Here is a 19,368-nt window from a genome sequence, read left to right as displayed (position 1 = left end):
CTGCTTTGGTGAGGAAATTTGTGGAACAAAAAATTATTTGAAGGCAAATGCTTAGAGTGCTCATTTTAATCAACATTGAACTATTATGATGCATTTAAAAAAAAAATATATATTATTATTATTTTGTTGTTACAGTTGTAAATGCTCATAAGAAACATGGCTGCCATTTCCAATAAGATCAGGGAATGTGTAAATGAGCCCTGTAAGCCAAACAGAGTTCTATCTGTTATGTTAAGGGTCTACTAATCAAATCAGTTTGTCATTTAAATAAGAGGATAATCTTTTATATTTTATTTAATCAGTTTTTAAATTGATTACAATCTTTCTTGCTCACTTTTGCAAAAACTTTGTGGCATCTGGATCAAGCCATTGAAAAACTGGAACTTCGCTCCATGTCGCAAAATGCGAATTTCAGCTTTCCAGTAGGTGGCGATGATGCGCCTTTCAAGTTGGTTTGAGATTCAAAGAAGAACAAACCGACCAATTACACCAGACCTGCAACTTCAGAAGCTTTCCTCGAAAACAAAAACATACAAGCACGTTTTCTCCAATGAATCCCTGTTAACGTTAAATTAGTCCGCTTACATTTAGGAGAAGTCGCGTTTTTAAAGTAGTTTTTGCATTAGCAGTACTTCTGGGAGAAGTACTGTTAATGTTAGCAGGCACACACGGGCTAGCAGTGATCGTTTGTGGACGTTAGCTTGGACGGTTCGGGTGTATTTTCTGAGGCTGTTCGTGTGTAATCAATATAAAGACTTCTTTACGTGAAATTATGTGGCTTTGTTACTGAAAGATTGTAGGTGTAGCAGCAGAAAATGGAGGTGTCTGTTAAAGGTAAGTTCAGGATTTAAAGCTAAGTACACTGTATGTACTCGTGTACTACTTTTGAAATGCACGTATACGAAAAATAAAGTTTTAACGAGATTTTTTAGACTTGTTGCCATGTTTTATCCCACAAAACTGAATATAATCTTTAAAGGTAAACTAGTTAGCAAACAATTGTAGGCTGAAATCTAAGGAAAGGCTTACCCTGCATGCAGGATAATCCCAGTACTGTGATTTGAATTGTTCTGCCTCGGCTGGATCTTGTGTGGTTTTCTAGGAAAGGCCAAGAGGAGGCACCTAAATGCAGAAGACTGTGATGGACTGGGACAAAGCGCAGTCCTCACCCGGCCTCACACCTTTAACCAGAGGATGGGCAACCGTGATCCGAACCGGGGGCTTTACCCCAGGACACCCACTAAGCGGCCAAAGTTTGGTAATGTGGTGTAAAGCTTTTATTACAGTGTGGTGTGAGAAAAGGAACACTGAGCATGTGACTTGGTAAATGTTAAATGGACTGGTTCTTATATAGCACTTTTCAACTCTATATGAGCACTCAAAGTGCTTTATACAACTAATTAATTCACCCAATCAAGCACTTTTAACTGTTAAGTGCTGACTGCTTAACAGATGACCTGCTCTACCACATGAGCTACAGCCACCCCAGCTTCTTTGTGTCATGTCTTTAGGAGGAAGACACAGTTTTTGTAGTGGACTGTAAACCAAGCAGTCAAGCTGTGATTGAAGTGCACTGCATTTAACTGTAAATTTAATGCAATTTTAAATATGAGACCCAAAGATATGTTGGAGCAAGTAAGGCTGAAAACCACCAATAAAACTATCAGAGATCGGCAAAGACTTTAGAATTTGATAAATCAACACTTAGCAGCTCAGTGACACCAAAAGAAATGAAAGAACACAACAGACAACCTTACTAAACTAAACCAATGATTTATGGATGTATTTTTTGCCTTTTGACAAAAAGTCGAAGGAATCAGATTATAAATCTTTGTCCTTTTTCTCTTAGCACCTGCCACAGGAAGTCCTTCTGGGAGACAGAAGGGTATCAATGAATTTTTTTCTGTGGCGAGAGTCCTCAGCTCCAGTCCGCACAAATCCTCCCTGCCTTCCACCTCCAAGGAAGAGCCAAGAGCTGCAGAAGAAGAGGAGGATGAGGATGATGATATCAGCCTGTTGGCTGTACCTTTGGCACCACAGCTCAGGGTAACAGAGGAGGAGGAGATCGATGACAGTCTTTTAGCTGCTGTGATGATGCCAGAGCCTGAGATAGGCGAGGAGGAGGAGATTGACGATGCCAGCCTGTTGGCTGTTGAGATAATGCCGCAGTCTAAGGTGAAGGAAGAGCAGCAAGTGGATTATCTGGAGGGAATGACGGCTGAGATGTTTGGGAATGATGATGAATTTGACCAGTGTGACACTGATAATGAAGAAGAGGAGGTGGAGGCCCTTCCCGATGCCCACTTTGGGCTTCTGGGCAGCAGAAGCGGCTTGCTGAAACCCCAGGGCTGCATGGACGACCTTCCAGAGGAGGTGCTGAGAGAAGTGCTGTGCGTCCTACCTGCCCAGGACCTGTACCTCAATGTCAGGCTCGTTTGCCATCGCTGGAGGAACATCGTCCAGGACAGCACGGTAAGATGACACTAAACAACAATCGCAAAATGAAAATGAGCATGTGGAACGAAATGTCAAAGTCATGTTGGATGTGCTTCTCTTTACAGTTTGTGCCTTTCAAGAAACAATACTATCGCTACATGATGAGAGAGAGGCATACAGAGATGGAGATCTGCTCCATCCTGAGGAACAGCGGTATAACAGGGCCAGCACCTTCAGAGCACAGCATACGAAAGCTAGTTGTGTAAGTTACTCTTTCTTTAATAAGAAAAATTACAAAACAGTTGAAGTTCTTGTAAAATATCCACCACATGAAGTCTCGCCTAGAACTGCAGAAAATTATTCATGTATTTCTGGTTAATATGATTCTAATATGACTGTTTCTGATCTGACTGGGAAGGTTGGTTTGGCAAGTGATGCAAGTCTCTCCTGTATATGAGTTGCTGTGGCCACCCTCGCTGTAAAAAAACAAAAGTGTAAATAAGCTGATCTCACATTGTGTGTGACTGGAATTTGATATCAATTTCTCATTTTTAAAATGTCACTCTGTGTGTGTGTGTGTTGTCTTTATTATCAGTTTAATGGCTCAGCATAAGGTTGGAGAGCGCTTGAGGCCAGATGACGTTCTGGAGCGTGTAAAGAAACATCGCCTTTTCCCTCAAGCTGAGGCCTCCATCAGACTGCGTATTTCTGATGTTCAGAAGCACTTTAACCTTGGAATTACTGTATGACTCACTCATTAATACATAAAAAATGCCATGTGATCATATAGAGACAATCTGAGTTTTAAAGTGTGTCCACAATGGATCTGATTTCCAGGGTCCTAACCCGTATGCAGCCATGGCTGTCATACTGATCCTGAGTGAGGGTGTTGGTGATGTGCAGGCCTTGGTGTCTCTGCTCACGGGCTGCATGTCACACTCGGCCATCACAGAGTACCTCTGCCACATGGCCATGATGCTGCTCGCTTTAGAAAGGAACAAAGTCACTGTCAGTAACAGGTAAGATGAATAACGAGTAGCAATCTGGATTTCTGTTCTCATCATTCGTCACACTGTTTGTTTGTTTTTCTTTTTTCTGCCTGCTCAGGTTGCATTACAACATTTACTATGTCCTCCACCTGATGGAGAATGGCCCCTTCCCTGTCAGCTCTCCACAGAGCAGGTGAGGTCAAAATATGTTAGTTCTGTAATACCGATACAGGGACGCTAAATATCGATATTTTATTCAGTGAATTAAAATACTTTGGGAAGACTGAAGAAGAGCGGCTCAGCAAGCTTTCTTTCTGTATGTGATTTGAAGCGTTTCTCTTGTTGTTGCAAGAATTTATTCCAACTGATCCTATAATTCTCAGCAGTTTCAGTCAGTTCTGGTAAACTCTCATTAGGTGAAGCCCATTAACCGATTAAGATAAGAAGAACTTTGTTTATCTCGAGGGAAATTCTTTTGTTGCAAACATGCTCAATGCAACAAGAGAAAAAATGAGCGCAGATAAAATAAAATAACATAACTATCACTACAAGTAATTATGACAAGTGACATAATGTTAGTGCAATGAATAAAGAGAGTAGCAGCATATGATGGGGGGATGAAACAAACATTCAGTAACATACAGGTGAATAATATTGCACAATCTGAGTGAGAACAAAATACAATCATATTAATCCTAGAAAATCATCTACAGATGAAAGAAGAGTTGTACAGTCTTATTGTCAGTTCTGCATTCAGAGGCGATGCGTTTTTTCTACGTGTGCTCCGATGGCCCATCATGGAGGCGTAGAAGGGTTGTCCATGATACTGAGACGCTTTTCTAGCATTCTCCTCTCAGACACCTCCACCAGGTTCTCCAGTCTGACACCCAGGACAGAACCAGCCTGTTGCCATCAGCTGTCTTCACCCCACTGCCCCAGCACAAAGCTGCAAAGAACACAACATTCTTTACCACAGAGTGATAGAACTTGGTAAATATTTTCCTACAGACATTAAAGGACCTGAGCTGCCTCAGTAGGAAAAGCCAGCTCTGGCCTTTCTTGAAGACAGCTTCTGTGTTCTTGGACCGTCCAGTTTACAGTCAGTGTGTACCCCCAGGTACCGGTAGTCCTCAACTACCTCCACAACAGCCCCTCTGATGGTTACAGGGGTAGGAGGAGGAGCATGCTGCTTAGGATGTTATCCGAGTGGCAGCTCTTCAGCCAGACATGCTGTGGTCAATTTGTTAAATAGTCCGTAATCCAAGCTACCATTGATGCATCCACCTGCATTTTCTTGAGCTTATTGCCCAGCAGTGATGGACTGATCATGTTAAAAGCATTCAAAGAACATGACCCTCATAATGCTCTCAACAATGTCCAGATGAGAATAAGCCTGGTCCAGCAGGTAGGTGATGGCGTCCTCCACGGCGATACGGGGTTGATAAGCAAACTTTAAGGAGTTCAGCCAAGGCTCCACCAGCAGATGCAGGTGAGTCTCTCCAGCGTCTTCATGACGTGTGAGGTCAGAGCCACTGGCTTGTACTCACTGGGGATCGACGGGTTGATCTTTTTGGGGACAGGAACCCGGCAGGATGTCTTCCAGAGTGATGAGACCCTCTGCAGTTTCAGACTCATGTTAAAGATCTGATGTAGAGCTCTAGACAGCTGGGCAGCACAGCACCTAAGGGCCCTGGAACAGACACTATCAAGGCCAGCAGCTTTACTGGAGTGGAGTATGCACAGTTCCCTTTTGATGTCATCTGCTGAGAGGGACAAAGAGAGACAGGCTGAGGGAGCAGGAGAGGGGGGGAGGAAAATGGAGAAGATGGGAAGAGCTGGGTGTGGGGACAGGAGATGCAGGGCAGTCAAACCTATTGAAGTGCAGATTTAGGTTGTTTGCACATTCAACATCCCCATCCATCCACACACCTCTCTTTTGTCTCAGGCCAGTAATGGCTCACATTCCCTTCCACACCTCCCTGGTATTGTTTTCTTGGAGTTTGCTTTCCAGCTTTCTTCTGAGGGACTTGTTTCAATCAGCAGTCTTGGCTTTAAGCTCCTTCTGCACACATTTCAACTGTTCTTTGTCACAGTTTCTGAAAAATCTCTTTTTCTTGTTTAGCGTAGCTTTGATGTCTTTGGTTACCCAAAGTTTATTGTTGGGGAAGCAATGAATGTTTTTTTTTTGGGAACCACATTTTCCGCACAGAAGTTGCTATAGTCTGTAACACAGCCAGTCAGATTGTCAAAATTGTCCCCATGAGCATTACAGAGAACATCCCAGTCCGTTGCCTCAAAGCATCCCTGCAGAGTCTCTTCTGTCTTCCTTGTCCATCTTATAATAATTTTTGTGACTGCAGGTTGTCTCTGGATGATAGGTTTGTAAAAGGGCTGGAGGTGGACAAGGTTGTGATCAGCCCTGCCTAGGGGAGGGAGAGGATGGAGGTGTATGCCTCAGTAGCATTTGCATAAAACGGGTACAGTGTTTTATTGACTCTGGTTTTGCAGTCCACATATTGCTTGAATGTAGGTAAAACAGTAGAAAGATTTGTGTGGTTAAAATCGCCCGTTACAGCCACAAAAGTGGATGGGCTTTGATTCAGGAGGTCCGCTGTCACAGAGCTGATGACATCATATGCATGCACCGCGTTAGCGTCAGGGGTGATGTAAACAATGATAATTATGACGAGGGAAAACTCTCACGGTAGATAATACGGTCGAAGACCGATTGCTAACAGTTCAGTGTGTTTATTACGCACAGCCGTCCTCACCTTAACGTGACTAGAGGAACACCAGCGGTTGTTTACATAAAGAGTGAGTCCTCCTCCCCTTATACCGTCATAATTACTTGCAAGTTGCTTAAACCTTCCTTGATGGAAGTTCAGTCCTTTTTTTCTGGATCTAATCATGTTTCAGCTCATGATGTTTGTGTAACTGTCTTAACAGGGATTCAAACTGCAGACCAAACTAATTCACTGCATTCCATTTTTTTCTGATTGATTTTTGCTTATTCACATAATAAACTAACAGCCAGTGTGATTTTCTTTTTTCTGAACTTGTATATGTAATATTCAGCAGACATTTAAATAATAAGAGCTGGACTGATGCTTGATGAGTTTTAGCACTTTTTTTGTTTGTTTCTGGTGTCTCTGCTAGGCGGCCCCAGATCCACCTCACGCAAGAACAGCAGCAGATCCTCAGCCACAATATCCAGGATGACCACGTGGTTAAGATAATAGCATTTGCAGGTACAGTAAAGAAGTGGAATTGGAGACAGTGCCCTTACATGAATCTTTTAGGTCAGCCAGAGTATGTGTCACTGGCCAGTGGATTGAATGTTTATGGAAGAACAACACTGCAATGTCCATTTTTATCAACTTTTCCCGTTCGTTCCCATTGCATGTACTGTCTGCACTAAATACGTTTAATGCTATAGGATTTGAGACATCACCAGGGGGCGCTCTTTCTCCTTTATAACACCTTGGTAAAATGGGTGTAATATGCTCATTTTTATACGCTCATTTCTTTATGTTATAGCTGTGGGATTGCCCTGGAGGAGCGTTACATGATTTCATGAAGCCTTTTAGCCTGAAATGAGCCATTTTACCTCCGTTCTCTTTAAGGTTCTGCAGCAGACAGTGGTATAAAGATGCCGTCAGCCCGTAGGGAACATAGATGTAAAATATGAATCTTTTGTCATCACTGCAACTTGTGTGATGTAGGCTACATTTGCAGATGACGGGTCTTTGTGTCGTAGCTTCATTAAGTTCAGTGCTGTGTGACACAGGTACTGGGAAGACTACCACACTAGTGAAGTACGCTGAGCAGCGGCCGGACCTTCGCTTCCTTTATGTGGCCTTCAACAATTCTGTGGCTTCGGAGGCACGCCGCCGCTTCCCCAGGAACGTGGACTGCAAGACCGTCCACTCGTTGGCCTATAATGACGTAGGGAAGAGGTGAGAATCAGAGTTCTCAGATGCTCGTGATGGCAGGCCTTCGTTTTAATACTATCGTGCTCTCTTCTCTCCCTTTCAGATACAAATTCCGTGACAAGCTGACCTTTAACATGAAGGCTTTCGCCATCAGTTCTGTTCTGCCCAAAGGCCGCGGTGGCTTCACCAAGGCCAAAGTGGTTATGACAACCCTCAATGCCTTTATGGCTTCTACAGATGAAACCATCACTATAAGACATGTTCCCAACTCTCGTGTGACTAAAAACAACTTCCGCAAGGATATAGATCATGATGAAAAACTGGTACAAACGTTTTAAAGTATATAAAAGATCGGCACTGTACCTATGAAGTAAATTATTATGAAGCTACATCTAAAGTGTGTTTTATGTTATCATGAAATCCTTGTTTCAGTTGGTCGTCCGTGATGCACAGAGAATCTGGAAAAAAATGAAGGATCTGAATGAGAAGTCAAAAGATGCCTATTACATGACCCACGATGGTACGCCAACTGTGAAATGAAGAAATATAATTATGTTTACTACGTTGTGTAAAGAAATGATGGAGGATCACTGGAACATTTCATTCCCAGGTTACCTAAAGTTATGGCAGCTCCAAGACCCAAAGCCTTGCTTGTCGGGTGCATACAATGCTCTTTTCATTGATGAAGCCCAGGACTGCACTCCCGGTACTGAAATACTCCCACAGGCTCACATGTTTGCAGAAAAGCAAATCCTTGATGATTTAGCTCAGCTTTTATGCTTTCATGTTGTCCACTGACTGTTGTTTTGTTTTGTTTTGTTTTGTTTTGTTTCAGCCATCATGGATGTGCTGCTGTCTCAGAGCTGTGGGAAAATCCTGGTTGGCGATCCTCATCAGCAGATCTACACCTTCAGAGGAGCTGTTAATGCCTTGAATGTTGTTGAACACACCCACATCTATTACCTCACCCAGGTACACACAACTACCCAAACACACCGTGGTAAACGTGGACAGAAAATGTTATTTAGCATCAGATGTGTCAAAGTTGACAAATACAGCAAAAGAAGAAAGATACACTATACTGCCAAAAGTATTCACTCACCCATCTACATCATTGAATTCAGGTGTTCCAGTCACTTCCATGACCACAGGTGGATAAAATCACCCAGGCATGCAGACTGCTTCTATAAACATTTGTGATAGAATCGCTCTCAAGAGCTCAGTGAATTCCAGCGTGGTACCGTGATAGGATGCCACATGTTCCTCGCTACTAAATATTCCACAGTCAGATGTTAGTGATATTATAACAAAGGGGAAACGATTGAGAATGACAGCGACACAGCCATGAGATGGTAGGCCGCATAAAATCACAGAACGAGGTCAGCAGATGCCGAGGCCCATAGTGTGCAGAGGCTTTCTGAAAAATCAATCGCCGCAGACCTCCAAAGTTCATGTAGGCTTCAGATTAGCTCAAGAGCGGTGGGTATAGAGCTTCATGCCTGAGCAGCTGCATTCAAGCCTTGTATCATCAAGCGGAATGCAAAGCGTTGGATGCAGTGGTGGTGTAGAGCACCACCACTGCATTAGCCCCTTAGTTCCACTGAAAGGTACCCTTAACGCTTCAGCATACCAAAACATGTTGCACAACTTCATGCTCCCAACTTTGCGGGAACAGTCTGACCTCAAATGTGCTTTTGGAATAATCATCAAAAAGAATGTTTTTGTTCCCATAAACACACTCCTACATCCTGTAGAAAGCTTTCCCAGAACAGTTGAGCTGTTGAAGTTGGCATCTGTCTGTTTATATGAAAGAGGAGGCATCAGATCCAGTCTGGTGACATGTAAACAAAGCTTAAACTCAGCTTTTTGGCCATCCGTTTTCCATTTTAGCACAGTGCGACCACACCGGCAGTTTCCTTTGACATGTTGTCAGTCAGTTTGGAGTTCCAAGGAAAAGTTAAAACCTTAAATCTAGCAGTAGCTAATATTAGCTAGTAGCTCATAGTCATGCACATCAGCAGTTACAATGCACATCAGGTTGCAGCTGAAGAAGATTAAAGGACACGTGACCATCTCACTCATTCAGCTTAAACGTGGGAGATTGCAGCTTCACTTGGGCTGATTCTTCCAAATATTCCAGCAGGAATTATGTCACTAGGAAAAACTGCTATCAGTTTCAAGTAGCATGTTATCTTCACTTAACCTGCTTATGTTGGCGTGTGTCAAGTAGCTGACTGACGCCTGCAAGCAGGAAGACAACTTCCTCGTGTGCATCTTTTCCTCCTCTCACCCTAAATAAATCGGTCACAGCAGATGGCCGCCCCTCCCTGAGCCTGGCTCTGCCAGGGGTTTCTTCTTGTTAAAAGGGAGTTTTTCCTTCCCTCTGTCGCCAAGTACTTGCTCATGTCGTATGATTATTGGGGTTTTCTCTGTGTTATTGTAGGGTCTTTACCTTCAAATGGTGACTGTTGTTGTGATTTGGTGCTGTATAAATAAAATTGTATTGAAGCATGTTATAAAGTTTGCAGTTATACTTTCCCCTGCTATTCAACTGTAAATTCTAAATGTCTTTATAAAAAAAAGGATCAAGCATGTATAATGCTTTTTGCCCCTATTATTAAACCTTCATGCCATTCATGTTGTCCAGAGCTTTCGATTTGGTGCTGAGATCGCCTATGTGGGTGCCACCATCCTCAAAGTTTGCAAGGGAGTTCAGAAAATTCTTGTCGGAGGAAACCAGAAGGGTAAACTCTTCCAATGTTTGGGGTTTTTTTTCACATTTTTTTAATTTTGTGTTTATAAAAATGTAAAAATATGTGGTTTTTCAGAACCAGTTTCAGTTTTTTAAAGACTTGAGCATAATTGATTTTGACTGTTTTATTTATTCTGTAGGCGGGGTGTGTGACAATACTGCAGACAGAGTCGTTGAGGCTGTGGGGGCAGGTGCGTGCCAAAGCCGAGGGAAGACAGCCATCTTATCTAGGTGCAATTTCGGCGTGTTTAGTGAAGCCGTTCGACTTATAGATGCAAATCCCAGCTGCAGGCTCCACTTCATCGGCGTGAGTGTGTATCCACATATAATTATACGAAGGGATGCGTTACGTTGCGGGTCAAATTTGATCAAAAATTAAGACTTTATTGTTTGTTATCAATGTATGTAACGTTTAGAAATCAGTATTGATATTTTCCCTCAGGATATAAAGAACATTGGGCTGGACCGTATCATGGATGTATGGCACCTGCTGCAGCAAACAGGGCAGCAGCTCCAAGAAGGAGAACGAAGACCTCACTGTAAGAATAAAATGATACACAGCAATGGAATATAGTATTTCCCATAGCATGAGACTATTGTGACAGGAGTATATTTGTGGTATATTTGCTTTGCCAAAGAAATAAATTGTATGCATGTTTTAATCCATCTGCTCTCTTTCAAACTGCATTGAGCAATGATGCTCCCTGTTCTGCACTTTTTACACCATCTGCTCCATCTTCTGATTGGAGTGGCTCTATAGCTTGCCATTGATACCAGAGCCGAACATATCTTACCAGCCACTGTTAGATTGTGGGGACTGAAGGTGGCTGTTTAGCAGCAACTTTCAAAATCCTAATAATCATATTGTTGCTTTGTTTAGGGGAAGAAAAAAAAGTAAATAACAAAGTGTATCTCTGGCCCATGAAAAGAAAGTTTTTATTCTGTAATTATAATTTATTTCCTTTAGTTAAAAGGTTTATATTAGGCTTTTAGTGCTTTCAACTGCTTTGTTTGTGTAGGTTCTCAGTCATCCAGGTCAGGCGCTTAACTTGAAGGTAATGGGATTAATTTTTCAGGTTTCCAAAGACGTTTCACTTCTCATCTGAAAAGTTTTGTTCAGTTCAAAAGATTTGGTGGGGAGTCCGGTTCTCAAGCACTTTCATTTACTGTTTGTTTAAAAAACTCTTGAAAAGTTCCCAAATGTGTTTTGGAAGTTCAGGTATTCAAAGATCCATGAGGTAACATCTTTCCTCTGATCATGATCCAAATATTAAAGATGTCCACGAAGTCCTCAAGTCCATAACCCTGCAGTGATAATCAACCTTATTCATACTCCTTCTTTTAACCATGATCAGGACATATTTAATAATCTCTTTATTTCAATGTCCGTTATTCTGTGCTGTGTTATTGCTCTAGTTTTACAAATGAAGTAAAAAAAAAAAAGGAAAAAAGCAATAATACAGACTTCATGACCAACAGCGTTTCAAAGAACTCAAACTTCGGACACTAATGTTGAACTTTCTCTGCTTTCAGACATCAGGGACCCCCTGATCCGCTCGTTCGCCTCTCGTCGAAGTGAGAATCCCTTCTTTGCTTTCAAAAAATATGTTGAACAAACAGAAGATAATGAACTCCAAGCAAAGGTGACCATCGTGGAAAAGTATCGGAAACGAATCCCCGAACTGGTGTCAAGACTGAAGGCCTGTTCTGAAAATGACTTATGCAATGCAGGTACACACACACACACACACACACACACACTGCATTTTCCACAAAGAAGCCTGGAAAAATAATAACTTAATAAAGTGACTTCAGTTACTAAAAATAATTTAATTTATTTTTTTTAACCTTTATTTAACCAGGAAGATCTCATTGAGATTAAAAACCTCTTTTTCAAGGGAGACCTGGCCAAGATAGAAACACTTATTCCTTTCCTCAAATAAGGATGGAAAATTTCTTTTTGGGTATCAAAAGCGGGATTGATTTTAGAAGTTAAAATAATTTTGTGTTTGCTGAAAAATGAAGAAATGGCAGCTCAGTTTTTTTCCTGATTCTTGCTTGTTTCTTTAGGTTTTACTCAAAAACTGGATTTTGTATTTCCGTTTAGAACGTAGTAGGATACGATGTAACTGTACAATAGTGAGGAATATCGTGTCGTGGGAGGAAAAAAGACAACTTCTGCTTTCTACATGGTACTATTTTAACCACACTCATAAAAATCCCCTTCAGATTTTTGCATGCAGCCAGATTCAAATGTTTGTACAGCATTTCTGGGGAATTCAAACTTTTTTATTTTTTACTTTGGTGGAGCATAAACATCCATTACTTCATTTTTAGCTATTCTTGAATTTGCTTGTGTTTGTTGTCCATTTGAAAGCTCTGCTTCCAGTTCCACTTCAGTTTTTGGTTCATGATGACATAACATAATCACAGACTTGCTTCAGATTTGTCAGCTGCACATACATGATGTGAATCTCCTGTTAGCGACGTAGATCGACCAGTAAATTGAGAGCTTTGCTTTTACACTCAGCTCTTTCTTCACCATGATGGACCAGTACAGCATCAGCATCACTGCAGCTGCAGCACCAATCCGTCTGTCGAACTCCCGCTCTCTTCTTCCATCATTCGTGAACAAGACCCTGAGATATTTAAGTTCCTCCACTTGGGGCAGAAACTCGTCCCTAACCTGGAGTGGGCGCTGCACCCTTTTCCGGCTGAGGACTATGACCTCAGATTTGGAGGACACAATGTACCCGTTTTCTGATGGGTACATTGGGACTTCTTTCATGTGGTTGTCATGTTTAAACAATGCTCAGTTGTTAATAATGGACCCCAAGGTGTGTCAAGAAAATCCTCCCTATATCACTACACTACCAGTACCCACAGCCTCAATGCACAAAAGTTTATTCTATTCATCTGGACGTAGCGTTTTCAGTGCGAGAAACGTTTTGTCACTCATCCAAGTGACTTCTTCAGTCTCAGCTCACTGCGGGTTTCCCCAATCTTATAAAAAGTACAGTTGCAGTCACTTGGATGAGTGAAGAAACGCTACATCCAGAAGAACAGAATCAACTTTTTGGGATTTACTTATCTGGATGACTGAGCATGAATCAAGACACAGCCTGAATGGTTGACAGAAGGCAGGATTGATCCTTTCATGTTTTTCTTTTTCTTTTTTTTTTAAACTGGCAAACTGACTCTTGGCTCTTATTTTGTCCTGCCGCACCTTTGATTTGGGTCAGTTCTGCACAGTTCCTTTCTTTAACTGTATGTACATGTGAAAGCTCCTGAAATATGAATCTGCATCCAATAAAAACTTCTTCTACCCTGGTTTGTTGTGTTGGGGTGGTCAGTACAGACTCCATCACAGTAAAATACAGTGGATTTGTTCTAAATAATTTGAAGATGATTCCAAATCCCTTTGCTGACTCATTCACATTAACCTTATAGTGATGTCTATAAATCTTCTCGTGATGACTTCATGCGTCATGCCAGGGGCTTGAATGACGTGGATGACAACCATCACTATAACCACTGCCAACACTCAATTTTTCTATGTGTTTAATAATTTTTTATTTTATTTGATGCTGATTTGTTGAAATTGGAACAAGCACCAGGAAGTGAAGCAAGAGAAAAAAAGCAGGGGACTCGTCGTCTTCTTACTCAGTGAAGACTTCTTACTCTTGTCTCTCAAACCTCACCATCAGCAACTATAGACTATTTATTTTATTGTTATGGAGATGTTCACATGAGCTGGAACATCTTTTTTTCTTTTGTCTCTCTTTTTTCTTTCAGGATTAGATAGATGACTTTAATTGTCTGGGGGATGGAGTCTTTCTTTTAATGAGTGTTGTTTTTCCGCTCTGTGTTCTGGCTCTCCTTCCAGACTTCATAGTTGGAACTGTCCATAAGTCTAAAGGTCTGGAGTTTGACACCGTGATGGTCACTGATGACTTTGTCAAGGTTCCCTGTTCTAAGCACAACCTGCGCCACAGTCCTGAATTCTCATTTGGTATGTTTTTTGGGTTGTTTTTTTTTTTTTTTTCTTGGACCTTTTTGTCATGAGTGGCATGAAGCACGTCTAGTAAGGAGGATGATTTCTACCTGAAAGCAGGAATGTTGTTTAACTGTTGTTGTTTCTCCCCCCGACACACAGCTAAAATTCCTGACGATGAGTGGAACCTGCTGTACGTGGCTGTCACTCGTGCCAAAACGACTCTCATCATCACAAAAAACATCCGGCGCATCATCACAATGGCTGGGGTACGAAACTCTCACACTGTGCATCTCACTTCTTATCCTATTGCTGTGCAGTTTCAGTAACGCCTTCACATGTAAACCTCATAATGGCATCAAAACAACACGGTCATGAGAATAGATGCACTTCATTTAAACCAAACCTTGAGAAATGACTGTCACAGCAGTTACAGCATTAAACACAACCTGGAGCACATTTAAAAGAATGAAGAGATGAGAAAATTTAAAGAACGAAAAAAAGCTGCCCCTTGCTCTCAACTCGGGACCCGCCCAGCTTCACGTTGACTTCCTAGTTTCAGATTACTGCAATGCTGCTTCTCCCTTACTGTGTGTCCCGTAATTTCCAGTAAGTGGCACTGAGGGTGGTTTGGATCCATGTGTTTTCCATTATGATTCAAAGACAGAATTTCCTCCAAAAAAGGTTTTGAGCACATTTTACACGTGGCAGTACAGTATTCAGGACAAAGAAGTATTTCTTTGCAGTAACATGACCAGGTTCGCATGACTTTCCGTCTAAAAATGTATCAATCCCTCTGCTGCCTTCCGGACTGAAAAACCCCAAAGCCAGGTACAGAATGTGGCCGGGGAAGTTTAAATGCAGCTCCAGCTCCATGAAACAAATACAGTTGTGCTGGAAGTTTCCATACACTCATCATGGGCATGACTGTCATAATTATGTGGGTCTTTTTGGGGGGATTTCTTTGAACTATTCTTTTTCCAAGGTGGAATGATTACACAGCAGATATTTTTAATGACTTTCAAAAATAAGAATTGGGAAAATTAAATGAAGAATTGTAGATTTACAAAATTTGGTCATGTCTTTCTGAGCGATTTCTTAAAATCTGTATGTAAGTACAAGATATTCGGATGGGTCACTCCTTTCAGGATCTGGAAGACGACCCAAGCTGATTACAGGATTTATTCCAGGCAGCAGAACTTTCAGTGTGAAAATAAAAAAAAGAAGAAGGAAAAAGCAAAAAAAAGAAGCAATGAAGTAGAACAGCTATAACAGGCAGCTGTGCCAACAATTAAAGAAAAAAAAAAATCAGTTGCATTTTTCTTGGCTGATTGTTTTATCTTTTTTTAATACCACTTCTTGACAGTGATCACTGTTTGACAGTATATACAAACACTAATCACCCTTTCCTCAATACAAAATATAATATAAGAAGGTGCTCAGTGTTTCCCTTTTGTCAGAGGAAAAAAAGACATGACTTGCTGGACACTGAAAGTTTTTCCTCCTTATCTTTTTTTCTGACTCTTTTTCCACTAGTTTAGCATTTGGCTAAGCTAGGGTCAGCATGAGGAGGTACCTGGGCCCTACAGAACAGGTAGTCCAACTCTTTCAGATGGGACATCAATGCATGTCTTTGCCAGAAGGTTTGCTGTGTCTCCCAGAGCATGGAGGAGATTTCTAGGAGGGTTGTTACAAACGTGAAAGGGTGTGGAGAAGCCATGGAGAACGCTGTGCTTCATCATCAAACGTGGCTGGTTTGGTGGTGCAAATTGAAACAGCCTGCAGCATCATTTTCTTCACTTTGATTTTCAGGGTGTCTTTAAATTCAGCCCTCCGTGGGATGATCATTTTCATTTCCATCAAATGATGTGACATCCTTTTGTTATTTTGTTCCCATATCAGTATAGATATCCAGTATGATTTTTTTTTCTCATTGATCTGATGTATTTTGAAAGCACTGTATTTGTTAATTAGCATTTCCAGTGACTCAAAGGACTTTGATTTTCAGCCCTTTATATTTCCAGTACAGCTAAACTAAAACGTTTTCTGTTTAGGGAGGTTTTTATCAAGCTTTGATTATCTTTTGTAAACATAGACTGTTGCCTGAACTCCACGATAAAGTTTTCCCATTGTAAATGCAGCCCAGTCGGTGTACAGATGTTGGGAGCCGAGTCAGTGAGATCAGTTTTTGCAGAAAGCCAAACACAGTCTAAAACGCACACTCTAAAAGGAGTGGTGGGCAAATTGCATGGCCATAATAGTCTGTTGTTGTCTTTTCTTTTTGCTTCTTGGGTGGTTGTTGGATTCTGTTTGGGGAGGGGTGTGTGGTAATGACACCTTCACCTCAGTTTTTTTTGAAAAAAAAAAAAGTGCACACAGACTTTGAAAGTTTGGTAACACAACAGCAATGAAGTTAATGCCGCCATCGCAAGTGCAGTTTACGTTTACAGTTTACCCTCTGTCTCCTCCTAGATGGTTTAAGGATTTTATATATACGTGTGATGGTTAAGGAAACAGATTCTGATACGATAGCAGCTTTAAACAGTGAAGGAATCTCCCTGAAGCAAGAAGAAACAGAAATAGCTGATCATGTTTGCTCTGCTTTTATACTTCCTGTGTTTTCTCAAGTGGCTTTCACTTCTCTGTCTATAAATTACTACCAAAACTTATGGGCCCTGTATTGTTTCTTTTTCATGGAGTGTTGTTACCATGGTAATTTCAGTGTTCATCTGGAGGACGAACTGCACCCACTGCACCACCGTAGGGTCTCACCAAGAACTTCATCTCGATACCTAATGGGAGTCAGGGTGCTTTTGCCTAACCTGTAGAGGTCTGTGTGTCCCTCGATGGATATGCTTCCCAGACCATCACTGATCCACTACCAAACTGGTCATACTGAACAATGTTACAGGCAGCATAATGCTCTCCATGGCTTCTCCAGACCCTTTCACGTCACGTCACACAGGGCATCAGTGGTAGAACTGCCAATTCTGATATCATATGACAAATACCAATACCAGGCAGTGAACACAGGGCCCAGTAGAGGATGTTGGGTCCTTAGGCCACCCTCACGAAGTCTGTTTTAGATTGGTCCGAGACTGAAGTAACTGCCTGTCTGCTGAAATCTTCTCCATTCTCTTAGACTGTGCTGGGAGACACTGCAAACCTTTTGGCAATGAAAGATAATGATGTGAGACTACCTGTGCAACCTCTGTAGGTTCTAGGTATCACATCATGCTGCCAGCAGTGACGCTGACCCCAGCCAAATGCAAAACTGTTGTCAGAACGGCCACCTTATAGCTGAGTCACTAAGACCAGCTACTGTTACTATGGGCATATATTTGTTTTGTTCTTGTACATAGTTAGACGATTCTTTTCATGTTCAGCCTTGTGAAACTCAAAAGCTAAAAGTTGTGCCACATGTAGTTTGACATGGTTTATGCTTTACGAGTGTCAGTGCACATCACAGCAACAGCTGGGTGACACGGGTGGGCTGGATTTGGCTCATGGGTTTGGTTTTTAGCGTGTGCGTTCCCAGACTGTCTATCAAATGTCCCGCTCCTTGTATTCCAGGCGGTTTTATCCATATAAATGAAACTGTCTGCCATTTCTCACTGTTATCTCCAGGAGTACTTTTTTAGGTCAGAGATGCCCAGTTCCCTACTGAAAAGCGACCAGCCTCTCCCATGCTCCATCGCAAACTGTCCCAACTGCATCACCCCAGGCTCAGCCTTCATCATGTGCCGACAGCAGATGCGATGTGTAAGACCCTTCTTTGATGTAAAGGATAATATTATAATATAAGAATATTATTTAATTCTTATGTTTCTACTTTTGCCCTCCTGCAGACCGATGGGTTGTCTCAAGGCGGGCCGCTGTGTGAGAAGTGTGTGTGGACCCGTGTCGGGCCCATCACCTTCCTCATGACTGAAGACGTGCTCTCAATGGCCGAAATCCCACAAAGACTCGACCTGCCGGTCCATCATGCATTTTTCCTGGAGCTTTTTTTCTAACTGCTCGTCTTTAAGGCGCTACAGTGATACGGTCCGGTCGGGAAAATAGATCGAAACGCTCAAAGCAGGACACAGACAGCTGGGGTTAATGTTTAGTTAAACAGACCGACTACTGAAAAAGTATTTTGTCTGTTGTGATTATTTTTATACTTTTTGTATAATTTGTGTGATTTTGAATTAGAGAGTAGAGCCTCCAGCCTTGTGTGACTATTAAAAAAGTTTTTTTGTGCCACTTTTGCTGCTTTTTTTTTTTTTTTTTTTTTTTAAGTCTTCTTTTCTGTAATCAAATCTGATTACATTTTAATAACAGAATAATTTGTAACGTTTTGCAGTTTTTAAGAATGGTCCTTGTTTGTAATCTCATTTTGTTTTGCTTTACAAGCCCATCTGGTTTGTGTTCAAAGGCAATGACCGATAATTATAACAGGAAACTTCAGTTTCTGTATCGCTTCATCATTAAGTTTACTTTTTAAACTTTGAAGTTAAACAACTTCCAGATGACTGGTGGGGTGACAGAACAGAAATGTGTTTGCATGCACTAGTCTTAACTGAAAAGCTGTACAAGTTCCTTGAGTTATGGAAAACAACAAGAAAGACAGGAAGAGCAAATGTTACTTAATGACGGCAAAATGTTGACATATTTCAAGTGAGGTTACTGTGGAAGTGGTGTTATCAGTGTCCACTTCCTGCAGCCACAGCCTGAAGTTTGTTGTGAGATACGAGACTGCAGTGATCTTATTTGCAGAAAAAGAAAGGTGTAAGCTCACACTCAATACATTTAACACAACTTGTCAAACATGAGGCTTGGGGGCCAGAATCAGCCCGCCAAAGACTCCCAACATGGCCCACTGGAAAGCTTTGGAAAATGTGAAGGAAGGAAGGCATCGATTTTGGACTTGCACAGCTTTTACGTACTGACAAAGACCTCAGGATCCATTCATATTGCACCAAAATAACTAAGTCATACATAAACATTTAAATGACAAAACATGACAGTTTTACTGCTCCACCCATCTTAAGGGTTTAGTCAGACATCCCTCATTTAAACATCTAGCACTTATGCCCAAAATAATGGTACATATTTAGTCATGATTTGGATATCAACCTGAAGCACCGCACAAACAACTTTTTTAGTTGCCATCATATAAAGGTCACAGTTACAAATGGAAACACCTGCTGTAATATTAACATTTTCCGTGATACTAAAGATATATATACAAAGAGGAGACTTTCAATTTCGATCTTTAGATTT

At 41.5% G+C, this 19,368-nt stretch overlaps 1 protein-coding gene across 1 annotated transcript; it reads left to right on the top strand.

The window, feature by feature from the left end:
- Positions 1 to 451: 451 nt before the first annotated feature.
- fbh1 (F-box DNA helicase 1) lies at positions 452 to 18,348 on the top strand. Its single transcript, XM_084910133.1, has 21 exons — positions 452 to 834; positions 1,103 to 1,258; positions 1,850 to 2,472; positions 2,562 to 2,698; positions 3,032 to 3,179; positions 3,274 to 3,455; positions 3,544 to 3,618; positions 6,582 to 6,673; positions 7,213 to 7,381; positions 7,461 to 7,680; positions 7,790 to 7,877; positions 7,968 to 8,063; positions 8,193 to 8,329; positions 10,005 to 10,101; positions 10,250 to 10,416; positions 10,552 to 10,648; positions 11,643 to 11,840; positions 13,996 to 14,121; positions 14,266 to 14,372; positions 17,731 to 17,865; positions 17,952 to 18,348. Exons 1-21 carry the CDS (start codon positions 816 to 818, stop codon positions 18,114 to 18,116), a joined length of 3,234 nt encoding a protein of 1,077 aa, XP_084766259.1. The 5' UTR covers positions 452 to 815; the 3' UTR covers positions 18,117 to 18,348.
- Positions 18,349 to 19,368: the final 1,020 nt, after the last annotated feature.

The sequence above is a fragment of the Perissodus microlepis genome, chromosome 17 (assembly GCF_051167445.1).
Source record: "Perissodus microlepis isolate ML-2025 ecotype Zambia chromosome 17, ASM5116744v1, whole genome shotgun sequence".
In the NCBI taxonomy this organism is placed as follows: domain Eukaryota; kingdom Metazoa; phylum Chordata; class Actinopteri; order Cichliformes; family Cichlidae; genus Perissodus; species Perissodus microlepis.
Note: the sequence above shows the minus strand (reverse complement) of the source record. Positions and strands in the feature narration are given on the sequence as shown.